The sequence below is a fragment of the Pagrus major genome, chromosome 6 (genome assembly GCF_040436345.1).
Source record: "Pagrus major chromosome 6, Pma_NU_1.0".
Taxonomy (NCBI): domain Eukaryota; kingdom Metazoa; phylum Chordata; class Actinopteri; order Spariformes; family Sparidae; genus Pagrus; species Pagrus major.
Window position 1 is genome coordinate 19771123 of NC_133220.1, and position 12690 is coordinate 19783812.

General features: G+C 42.4%; 1 protein-coding gene across 1 annotated transcript in view; it reads right to left on the bottom strand.

Moving 5' to 3' along the window:
- Nucleotides 1-300: 300 nt before the first annotated feature.
- The window catches only part of LOC140998227 (potassium voltage-gated channel subfamily B member 1-like), a 38705-nt gene continuing 26315 nt past the window's right edge, over nt 301-12690 (bottom strand). Inside the window, exon 2 of the mRNA XM_073468432.1 lies at nt 301-2133. Within this exon, the coding sequence (XP_073324533.1) occupies nt 301-2133 (1833 nt within the window). The remainder of the gene's footprint in view (nt 2134-12690) is intronic.

Consider the following 12690-nt stretch of genomic DNA (forward strand, 5'->3'; position numbering starts at 1 on the left):
TAAAACAAATGTATAAATAGTAAAAATGATCAGACGATGTTCCTTGCCTCTTCGATCAGAGTCCTCTGCTAAATTAATTAATTCAGGAGTCTTGGTTTGAGAGCACACAAAATGGTTTCCCATTGTCCCAAACTATTGCATTTCATGGTAGAAGCATTTCGTGTTGTTCCTCAAATGTTCCTGCAAATGTTTTCAGTGCCTTTCATATTTTTTGGGAAGTTCAGTTTTGCTGAGTTCACTGTGCTTTCTGCTTCCTCCTCTCCTGTACGTTTCCTCCGTTGTCTCTCACTTATTGTGACTTTAAGCGTTTGAGTGACTCTTCTCTCCCTGAAGTGGATGTAGTTCCTGAACCACGTGGTTCTCCTGTCCTTCCAGCGGCAGTGTGCTGTTCCCCAGCTTCCTCTGCAGCAGGCCCTCTGTGTGGTTGGACCCTTTCTGGTAGCTGGATTTTTCCAGGAGTCTCTGGGATGGATTGGTGCCTGAGCCATCATTCGGGTGCTCTTCCTCATCGGTGTCTGCGTCGATGAATTTATTGATGGATGAATCGTGGAATGTGAAGATGCTGGGCGGTAAATTCTCCGGGCTCTTGGTGGGTGTCCTGCAGCTGGCAGTCGTGTAGACGGACACCTCAGGGCTCTGGACTGACGAGCTGTCTGAGAGGGCCCCTGTCCCTGACTCCTCCCCACTTCTGAAGTTGACCTTGAGTGAGCGGCTTCTGAGCGGGTTCTTGAAGCGCAAACCCCTGGGGCTGTCAGAATATGGGCCGTGCTTGGTGCTTTGTCCTGTCAGGGGTGTCGTGGTGCCCTGGGATCCTTCGTGCTCATTCTCTAAAGTGGGCTCCAGGCTGGGGTTGGTGCTGACCCTCCCTGGCATGTTGCCGACGGGGCTCTGGGAAAAGCGAGAGCTCTCAGGGAAGTCAGTGGCACAGCTGATGAAGCTGTCAATGCTGGACATGCTCCTCATGTCTGTAACTGCCTCTGCTGTGCTTGAGATAGCTTCAGTGGGGATGTTTCCCATCTCAAACTCAGCTCCCCGCCTAACTGCTTTGGACAGCGGCCCTTTGTCCTTGCTGTTGAGGTTGGGTTGTGACTGGGTCATGGCCATGTTGTTGTACATCTCCTCCAGTTTCTGTGCACTGAGATGTTGAGGGCTGCTGGAGGGCTTGGCCTGCTCTTGGTAGTTTGGTTCGAGGGTCTTGGCAGGGCTGCTGGGGCTCATCTGTGACTTGAATTTGGGTGTCCCTCTTGGCTGACTAGGAGACACATGATTATCATGCACCTTCTCCTTCTTTCCATCAGCATTTTCCACCAATACATCCATGAGCTCCACACTGCGGCCAAATGCATCTTTCATGTTCATAGAGACAATGCTACCATTTCTCTTAGCCCTCTCCAGAGCCTCCCTTCTTTTGATGGCTTTCTCCTGCCTCTTTTGCTCTTTGTAGAACTCAGAGAAGTTATTCACAATGATGGGGATCGGCAGGGCTATCACCAGTACTCCAGCGATGCAACACAAACCACCAACTATCTTTCCCAGTAGAGTTTTTGGGTAGATATCTCCATAGCCTACTGTTGTCATTGTAATGGTAGCCCACCAGAAGGAAGCTGGGATGCTTTTGAACTTGGTGTCCTCCTCATCCTTTTCTGCAAAGAAGACCAGACTGGAGAATATCATGATGCCCATGGCCAAGAAAAGAATCAGCAGGCCTAGCTCATTATAGCTCCTTCTAAGAGTGAAGCCCAGAGACTGAAGACCTGTGGAGTGACGAGCCAGCTTCAAGATACGCAAGATCCGCATGATCCGGAAAATCTGAACCACTCGACGGACGTTCTGAAACTGCAGCACGCTCTTGTTGGATTCTGTCAGGAAGATGGTTACGTAATAGGGCAGGATGGCCAGCAGGTCGATGATATTCAGAGGACCCTTAAAGAACTTCCATTTGCTGGGCGAGGAGAGGAAGCGAAGCAGGTACTCCATGGTAAACCAGGCAATACACACAGCTTCCACATGGGCCAGTTGTGGGTTGTCTGAGGACTGGCCAAATTCATCTGTGTCCTGCAGCTCTGGAAGGGTGTTCAGAGACAAGGCAATGGTAGACAACACGATGAACAAGATGGAGATAATAGCCAGGATCTGGAAGAAAAACGGAAAAAAACAACAGTGAACAATACTGAAGAATACATATTAATGTCTGAGTAACATACTCTAATACTACTACTGTTAATCAAAGTGACCATGCCCTTAATTATTACTTTAAATGTGCAATACATATAAGAATTAATGTAAGCATTTTTGTTTCTGTTGGGGATTTTAACATGGTGCTCTGATCACGAGTGACTCAGCCTCAAGTGGCCACTTGAGGAACTGCAGATTTGGGCACTTACACGATTGGACTATTATCCGTGTCTGGTAATGTGCAAAGTATTTATCAGGATATTCATATGAACACAATATGGATGGCTTCAGACTAATTGCCTGTGCAATAGAGTCTTTTAATCTTTGTGAAACAAGCTGCGAATGTTTGATCATCAGCACATCACCGCACTGATGATGGTTGCCTTTCCTGAAACGATTAAAAGACTCAAAGATTAACAGACGGCTCTGAATATACAATGACTCTGAAGCCATCTGTTTAGTGCTTTTGAAAGGCTCCTTCTTCATCACCTTGAATTACAATTATTCTCAAACAAAAAGTAAACCCAGGCAAAATGTCTAGCATACCTCACATATAAGAGGCTAAATGACTCCTTTAATTGCATATAAAGGAGTCATTTAGCCTCTTTGCATAAGAGGTGTATTAAAGGTTGAATGTGACCGTGGATGACCAGTGGAGCTAAAGTTAGCAGTTGCCTGCCCCTGAACTACATGCTGAAAGTTAAAGCGCTCCAAAGTGGAATAGTGCTTTAACGCTGTCAGAGGAAGAAGGTCAGTCCTGTGGGAAACCCCTTTTCAACGTGTCAAACTGGTCCGGCTCCATTTTTTGACACTAAATTGCTTTTCAGAACTGACTAAAATATCCCCCACTAGTGATGGCTTTTTCTGCTCATATTAGTTCAGGGCCCATTTAACTTCCTGGCTACTTTCTTCAAAGTATTCATGAAATTCCATGTCAGCGTTTCAAAGGAAACAGGGTCAGAACTAATGTGATCTCTGGGGTGGATGTCTTTTCTTCTCCTCAGGTCTTGATATTACGGAGAGAGACAGTGAAGGAGAGAGACGAGAGATAGTTTGAGATTGTATTGAAACATTTTTTGAAACCCCTGCCACACTTGTTCTTCACTGTCTCCCTCGCTGTTTCTTTCCAGTGTGCTTCAACCCTTCAATGCTCAGGGCTACAAGAAAACCACAATGTTTTACAAGGCACACCATGCATGGTCATCGAGCCTGCCTGACAGACTGCTGGATACTTGTGAAGCACTGAGCCACCTACTAATGATATAATCGGCTGAGTACAATAAGGTTTGGTCATAGTGCGGTGGATTAAGAAGGCTACACAGATGTAGGTGTGTAGGTGTGCCACACCTATTATTCCTGTCCCAGAGTCAGTGTGAAATCCAACACAAGGTCACTGTGGAGGCTGTGTCCCAGGCCAGTGGCGAGCAGGATTATTCCCCTGGCACCAATCAGCGCCCATAAGCTTTAATTAATCTTGGCAGGCGACTGCTTGTACACCTACCTTGGCCTTTGAGGAGAGAGGGACTAAAAGCAGAGAGGAGAAGGTCTCCTGGGGTGGAGCTGATAGAGAGAGACTAGAGTAAAGGCATTTCAACTTCAGCAGCCAAATAGTCAAAAAAATGTAACTTTCCCTGAAATAGCCTGCCCAGTCTGGATCCTATGAGGCCTGAATGATGGATGGAAACCCTCAAATACGACCTATTATAGGTATATTTCTTGTTACTGAATAATCACACCCAAGAGAATAAAAATGCCAACATAAAACATCACCATTAACAGCAATAGAAATCACTATTTTCAGCGTTTTTTGAGGGTGTGGAGGTCAGACAGGTTATCAGAAAAACCAAAGTCTGGAGAGGTTGGAAAAGGAAACCGCATTGATTTAGCGGCAACATTTCAAAAGCTGAGAGGATACTGAGCCTCGGCTCTAAAACCGGACTGTCCAGTGGAAACCGCACTCATCAGATCAAGACTAATCTAGCCTGACGCACTGACCAGGCCTGGACATCCCTGATGAGTCATAATGAACACGAAAGAAACTGAACCAAGGTGTGTGCTGCTCTGTGTGAAGAACAACTGAAGCATGAGCAGCTCCACCTCCTGTTAAAGTCTCTCTCTTACTCAACTTTTCCCCTCCCACCCTGGCAGTACGCCTGCCAGGGTCAGCCAGAGAGGAGATTACAGCGAAGTGATCTCACCGCAGAGATACAGATAGAGTGAGAGAAAGATAGAGGTGCCTACTGAGGACACTCAGCACATTGACAAATCTGTGACACAGACAGAATGAGGCAAACCCAGTCAGAAACTTGTAAGTTTCCCTGGTTAGGCAATATAATGTGAGTGTGTATGTATGATTAGTGTATGCAGGGGTGAGTATGAACATCTTCATGGAACTGCCAGACAGGGCAAGAACAGACAATTGGAGTGAAGTGAGTATTCTCACAGTGCATATAAAAGGCACCAAAGTGAAAATGCAAGCGGGTAAATATGATTTTCTATGCAGCAGGGGCGTGAAGACACAGATGCACTGTTAAAAAGGGTTATGGTTAGTGTTGTGTTGCCTCATTAGTTCTTAATGAGAAACACTGAGGTCATGAGGACAGACCATCCCACTTCCTGTTTGCATAAACGGATGATGAATCTGATCAAGATGACTACACACACTCATCTTTAACAAACACAAAATCACCCACCCACACACGCACACGCACACACACACACACACACACACACACACACACACACACACACACACACACACACACACACACACACACACACACATCCACTCCATATTCATTCTCTTAGTAATTAGCCCGTAGCCCCCCTCCCCCTCAGGCCGGTAGGCAGGAGACTGAATATTTAATATCCTCCTGAAGTGCAAGCTATCCTGTCCTGGAAAAGGTGTGTGTGGAGTGGGTGCTCACTGGGCCATGACGGACTGCAGAGCCAAAGACCTAGCCTAGTTTTCACACTGCCTTTGACACACAAAGTTAGCTCTGCTTCATGCTTGATTGAAGGAGAGACGGAGAGAGAAGGAGAGATTCTATAAACATAGCAGGAGGCTCGTCAGAGAGGGAAGCATCCCATCAGGATTAGGAGTTCAACAATTACCTGGTGTGTAGCCAGTTTGCGCTTGTTCCCCAGAAGTGCAAACAAAGCATTTTTAGCAGATTTTTGACAGGTTTTCCAAACTATGTTTTCCCAACAGCCATGTTCTGGTCCTGAATAGTGATGAGAATCGCAGCTCTTTATTGTGAGCCAGATCAGTTGGCTCAGCTCAGCATAAAGAACCGGCTCTTTCAGCATTCAGTGTCACTTCTGGCTTTTACAATTCAGCCAAATTTAGCAACGTTTTGACATTTGATGGGTATGTGTACACATATATCACTTAAATTAGACTTTTAATTTCCAGTATAATTATTATAATACCTTATATCTTCATTACTTTCACAGACAACCTATCCTATTTTGTAATGCCTGGGTTCTTTATTCTTCTCGCAACTTGTTGTTAAGTCTTGAAGGTATTTAGTCATTGAATAAAGTACTGGACAAAGTATTAGGCCTATTTGAAGTTCATCATAAGGTAATGCAATCAATAGTTGTAGCAAAATTTCACTCAAAGCCACAAACGTGAAGCTGTTGGTGGTGTTAGTGGAAAAGTTAGAGGATTAAATATTTGGGGACCATGAATATACCAAAATGTCATGCCAGTCCATCCAAAGTGGTGGACCAACAGATCATCTGACATAGCCAAAGTCACATTTTTGTCAAAATATGGCTAAATTGACAGCCTTGATAGACCTCACCCAAGACCCTGTCAAGCTTACACCAGACATATGCATGTTAGCATTAGCGCAATTAGTCAGATCATATCTAATTAGCTCATTCTTTATATTATCCACTGCTTCAACTCCAACACTGTTGTGGTAAAATCCTCACTCTCAAAATAACTCAAAATAAACAAGTCAACATAGCTCTGCAGTGAGTTATCAGGATGAGCTGATATTATTGTCCAGTCAGTGGCTTGCTTGATAAAATCAATGTTCCTGCCAAAATCAGGTATCATACTACAAAAATGTTGGGGGGAGGTGGTCAGGATTTTGTAATTGAATCATAGAGGTTTACATATTAAAAATATCTTTTGACAGAGCAGTCAGGAGGCAGAAGAGAGACAGCAGCCAGGACAAAGAGACGACAGCCAGATAAAGGCCGGAGGCGTGTGAAGAATGAGTAAAAACAGAAAAGTAAGACACAGGCGTGACATTTATGTATGAGAACAGATGACATAATGAACAAAGTGTCATTGTATTTGCCAGAAGAAATCTGTTCGTCTGGTATTTAGGGCTTTCCCAGGAGTCATGCTGCGTGAAATGTTGCTTCAATTCTGGTCCGTCTTCATCGTAACTGAATTTGCCCTTTTCACCACATGAGCTGAATCAATGGAGGGATTATTTTCCTTGGGCACGTTCAGTGCGCAAGATGGCATCTGTAATCCTCCTGTTGTGCTACTACTTCTGTGATTTGCCAATAAATGTTTTCTGGCCCTGTGTGCTGACAGTTGACCTTCCTCCTACGAAGTCTGTTGTGGTTCTCCCTCTGCGGGATACAGTGCCAGTGTTTTTGTTTTTTTGCAAAGACTTAAATGGAAAAGATGGATGGAATTACACTGCCAGTAAACAAAGTGGAGTATCCTCCCCTCACCAGAGAAAATGGCAGAATCCCTTTGCAGCTATAAACACTTCCACACCTCCCCAGGGTGACAATCACCTTCTTAGAAAGTTCCACATAGAGACTGCTACTCTCACCTGCTCCCCTCTTATATAAACTAAAGACAATTAACACCTAAACACTGAGTTTCCAGCTTTTGTTTCCCTTATGTAGTTTTAAGGTTGTTAAAGGATAAGGCTGACAGTATTCTACATTTTTACTATATTTTTTCTTACTGAATACAAATCTCATAAAAAACAAAACCAGCTGTCTTTTAGTCTGTTCATCAATACTTTCTGACTTCCTCAACCTGTCTGTGGTACTCAGCCTAAAGTCCATTGGTTTTAACCAAGTGTAAGCCCACCATGACGTCACACATTGTTTTTTGGACTACTGTTTTGAAGCCACAAGTCTGGCATTATGGATGTCTCCATCTTGTTTTTTGTGGATCCAGAAGTGACCATAATTGAATGAAAGGGTTGCGCTGTAGAGGATATCCTGATTGGATCTGACTGAGACCCAGAGGACACAAAGTGGGCCATGCCCCAAAGCAGTGATTCCCAAAGTTTGGGCCGTGAAGGTACTGCAGGTAGCCCGCGAGAGGTCATTTACAATAAATACACTTTTCAATGAATTTGTAATTAAGTTTGAAATTGTCATAAAATATTTATGATTAAATATCTGAATTAAAAAAGTAATCAACTGATAAAACAAGGGAGTTAAATTATGGGTTATTCCTCATTTATCTGACTATTTTTATCTGGTGTTGTGTTGAAGTCTGTCTCCTGTTGATATGTGAGCCACCTATCGACTTTAACCTGCACCCAGGAGTGGAGATTTCGGTTAATAGGTGGCACTGCATGAAACACAATTCTGACAGAAGGGCAACATTATTTGATTGGGGAACAGAGCTTGACGCAACATCGGCATGTATCTTACATTGTGTCAATTCAGTGATTAAAAGTTTGGGAGGGCCCCTGAAGCATAGCCTGCTTTGTTGTCTATTTTACTAAATGGGACCCTTATTAACAGAATGAACATCATGCTGTGTTGATCCAGACCATAAACTTATTAGGAAACTGATCACTGAAGTAATAAATCAAGTGAAAAGTACATTTTCTCATAAGCTTACATACAATCTGACTTCTTTTTGAAACCAGTGGGGTTACCCCCTACTGGATATCAGAAATAGTGCAGGTTTAAGGCTCTCTGTATGTTTCCAACTGAAGAAGTTTATCTTTTAAAGTTGATCACAAATACAGTTAGATTTTTTAAAAGACCAAGTAATATTACTTCAGCGATACTCAGACAGCAGTAAACAGTATTTGTTGAGAACTATTTTCAGCTGTGGATTTGATGCACTAATGAGTATTTCCACTGCAGCATGGTGTATATATTAATGGACTGACTCAAAATAAACATGTTTATGAAGGAACATGTCAAGTACTTGGCTCACTAATGTGTTTTCAACAGTTTTTGGACAGCAGTGGATGTCTATGACTTACATAAATCAGCTATATCAGGCTTTGGCCACACAGATAATACTCTGGTTTAAGTCTTTTTTGGGGATTTGTTAAGAATGAGAAAAATATAGAATATCAACACTGACAGACGCATGTGTTCTGTATTGGGTTGTTCCAACTCTTTGATGAGGGAGCCCAATAATTCATGTTTTTTTATGGCTGTATTATTCCATCAAATATTCTGAATGTCTTGTCTAACACTTCATACACATTTCCCAAAAAAGCTCAGCTCGACACATTTAGTATTTTTGGGAAGTTTTGAATCTCCACCAGAATTTAAAGTAAAGTTCTGTGGTTTTGACCAAAGTTTGACTGCACAGCATGAATTTTGTACAGATGGCACAAGAGACAGAGAGTGGTGAGTGAAGACTATTTCCTGCAGGGTTTTTAGGGAGCACGAAAGAAGCACATAAACTCATTAACTGGTGCCTCTTAAATACTGTAAAATACCAATTTCATTTCAAATTATTACTAGTGTGGGTTGGATGACAAAGGTTTATTTTAGTTCTCATCAGTTTCAGTTTTTTTGTGGAGTGATGTATTATTTAGTATTTATCTAATAAATTATATATTTGTGTTTTGTAATGAAAAAGCTTAAAAAGATCAAAATGGTGTGAAAAGATAACAACCTTGAAACAAAATAGCAGTAATGATAACAAGTCTTTTAATTATTACCTAACACCGCAATCTGTTTGAAAAGCAACAGTTTCTAATTACATAAGTGCCCCCAGTCTAACTTTCCCATCTGTTTCCAAACCAGGTAGGCAACATTAAGCATCTCCCAAATTGACGAGACCTCCTGAGTCCAGCACAGATGCGCCCTCCTCCTCATCCGCTTCATTTCACCTTGCCCGGCAACCTTTTCTGTCCCACCTTTCAGCCTATAGCGGGGAGCCTGTGCCTATCCTGTGCCGTGTGCTGAGGTGGAGACAAGGAGATGGATTACTGAGCTTGCGGCTACACGCACAGAACGCGTCCTTTCAGATGTGTGAAGGTGATGTTAAAATGATGAGGCACACAGATGCAGGACATTGTGTGTGCACTGATGTATGATTTCAGTCTTTCTTTGGCTTTTGCAAAGATTATATATAATAAAAGTTTCTGAAATCAACAACATAAATGTATGTGCATTGATTTTAAAGTCCTTACTCAACTCTTCACTGCACTCGAGCTCACCATTGCCTGCTGGCGGGTGTCCACTGAGACCAACCGTCTGTCCTTTTTGGGGACATGGATGTGTGTGAATGACAGAGAAAAGGTGAGAAAAGGAGCACAGGTGTGTGAGAAATGAAGACACAATTAGAGAGTGACAGAGTGAGAAAGTAAGATGTGAGATTTCTCCCCTGTGGCTGATGTACAAACCAGAGTGTCAGCACCCCCTGATAAAACATCTGTGCTTTTACCACCGGCCTTTTGCCTGGAACAGAGCACCTTGACTCCGCAACATCTGGAGCACCTGTGTTATCAGGTACACAAGAAGAAGAATACATGCCAAGAATGAAAGAACAGCTTTCCTCCTGTCTGTGTGAGATTATTAAAAATATTTTAGAGAATTTAAGAGCAAAGTGATTTTGTGTGGGCTGTACTGGGCCGCTGCACATCTCTCGCTTACTCCAGCTGAGTGATTTCATAAGGCATATAAATCAGTTTAAGCATGAAATGAAAGACTGATCCGAGATTATTAAGTGATAAAATACGAGGCAGGAGCTTCTCTACTGGCAGAGCAAAGGAGACTTATATAGATCCACATCACCTTCATGATGTAAGACTATTGATTTCAAACTACAAATTATTCTCTGATCCTCAGATATCACCCAGCACCCTGCTGCTGTTATCCTTTCTAACATGTGTTGAAAAGTTATTATCTGAAATATGAGTGTTAGAGCTCATTTGCAGTGGAAATATGCTTCCATATATGCAGAGTTAGATTTTGAAGTGGGGTTATCCATGATGCCAGGAAGTACAAGTATTTTCCAGTTATTACCACTTTCCTGTATATTATAAAACTATTACTAATTATTTTCTCGATGTAGCTTACAGTATATATATCATACAGAAACAGTATATATCTCAATATAAGCTAAATCCAAGGGCCAGTTATCAGCATTGTCCATTAAGGACTTAACATTTTACAGTGTAAATAAAGGCCTGTATTTTATCGGTATGTGTTGTTTTTTTTACTTTCTTTTTTAAATACAACAAACTTGGATGGAGGATGGATCTCAGCCCAGGATAGACCCATTTCCTTTTGGTAAAGATAAAGGAACAGATCCAGGAATTTTTCTCACTTTCTTTAACAATTTTCATTAATTTCTCAGGGATAAGGACTGGATCTTGAAGAAAAAAATCATGTGTATTTGGATGGTTTGTATCTATGAGTGAGAACAGTTTGATGCAGATCCTTGATCTGGTGAGTTTAAATTATAGTTAAATTTGGTTTGATATTGGATTAGACCTGATTGAATTAGTGAGCTGAAATGATCTGAACCTTTAATGAACTGTGTGCCATCCCAGGCTGCACTCTCTCTGAGAGTCAGGCAGGTCGTCTTCACAGCGTGTGTCTGTATAAACCTGCTGTGGGACCCCTCGGTCAGCTGTGGAGGTTGTGGTAAGAAAACCCCACAGCCTTCAAGACTGAGGCACAACTAATGAAATGAGTATGGTATCTGTGATCCTGAGATGTACAATCCTGATACACAGTGGGCGTTTTTTGTGTGGGCCTGAAATATAAATACAAGACTCATGGCTCACAACACAATCACATCTCCACTCAGAGAAAGACACATCACACCCAGCTGAAAATGACAAGTACTGAAAATCTGGCTTTGTTCTTGGTGCTTGTTTTTTTGCAGGCTGGAGCTCCAGCTGTCTCTTGTTGCTCTGGTCTCTGCTCACTCTAAAACTGGCAGGAGGCGAGTGAAAAAAAAGAAAGCACAGAATATATGACACTGAATCACCACTAACGCTGTGAAAACGGATCATTTGGCAGCACGGGGCACAACAAAATCAGTGTATCTTTTTCATCTTTTATTATAGGAGTGTTTGTTACACAAGAGGATGAGTACCAGTTGAGAAAGCTACCAGGTTTTTGTAGCACAGTCGACGTGTCAGTCGGTCAAGTCAGGTTGAACAGCAATTAGATCAAGTAATGATCAGGAGACAGACACGCCGGCAGTGATCATAAGACACTTCTAGCTTTAATGCAGATTATGACCTGGATGCACACAGAGGCCAAGAGATTACATCAGACAAAGAAGTTCACAACCGCTGTCAGAGAAAGTGATTTCAATGAATGACAGCAAATGATTTGCAAGTCCAGTAACATTAGACTGAACATCATTACACCATTCTGATGATGAGGAATGTCTCTTTTCTGTCAAGCTCACTCACCTGCCATCTCCATGGCTACAAAGAGCAAAGCCTTGTCACATGGTTGGATCCAGACCTGAAGCTTGATACGAGCTTGTGCCAAACAGTGGACACTAAGGGCTGATAAGATGCTATTACTGATCTGGTGTCTGCTGACAGCTAAGTAACGTTCACTAAATATTCCCGTCTCCAGTGACCTGCCTCTTTGGCGCAGCGGCCCTGTTCGGTGTTTACCATAAAGAGCAGATGTCACTCGATTCCTGTGACACGATTAGGTGTCAACACTGAGTGGAGAGAGTTACCTGGGCTGCTTACAGTGAATACACACTGAAACAGGAGAGGCCTGGTCACTGCCCATAATCCTATATGGTGCCATATCAGTTCTTCACTACAGTTACAGCGCTGGACATTCAATGACATTCAAGTCAGATAAGTCTGGTGCTCAGACAGAACCGCAAAAAAAGGTACTGTACGGTACTTTCAAAGAGTAGTTGGACATTTTGGGAAGTGCGCTTTTTTGGTCTCTTGCCCAAAAGATCAATAATGCTCTTATATCTGTGAAGTAGGTATGTAATTAGATAGAGACAATTACCTTAGCATAGCCAAGCATAAGACACAATGGGTAGCAGCCGGTCTTTGTCCAAGTATAAGAATAAAACAAAAACCTTGGTCCCAAACAAAAGCAGGACAATGGGAGGCTTAGCTGACATTTCTGTGCATTTTATTTCCTGTACACTGAATTAAAGAAATATTGAAAAATACAACATCCCTGCAGCAGTCTATAATAGACAGGCATAAGAGTGGAATCCTTTTGCATCTAACGACCAGTTTGACTTTAAAAAAATAGCGTCAGGTGAGCCACTGTGCTGCTTTTGGAGCAAATATTCAGCTGAGCAAATATCTGAAAAAATAG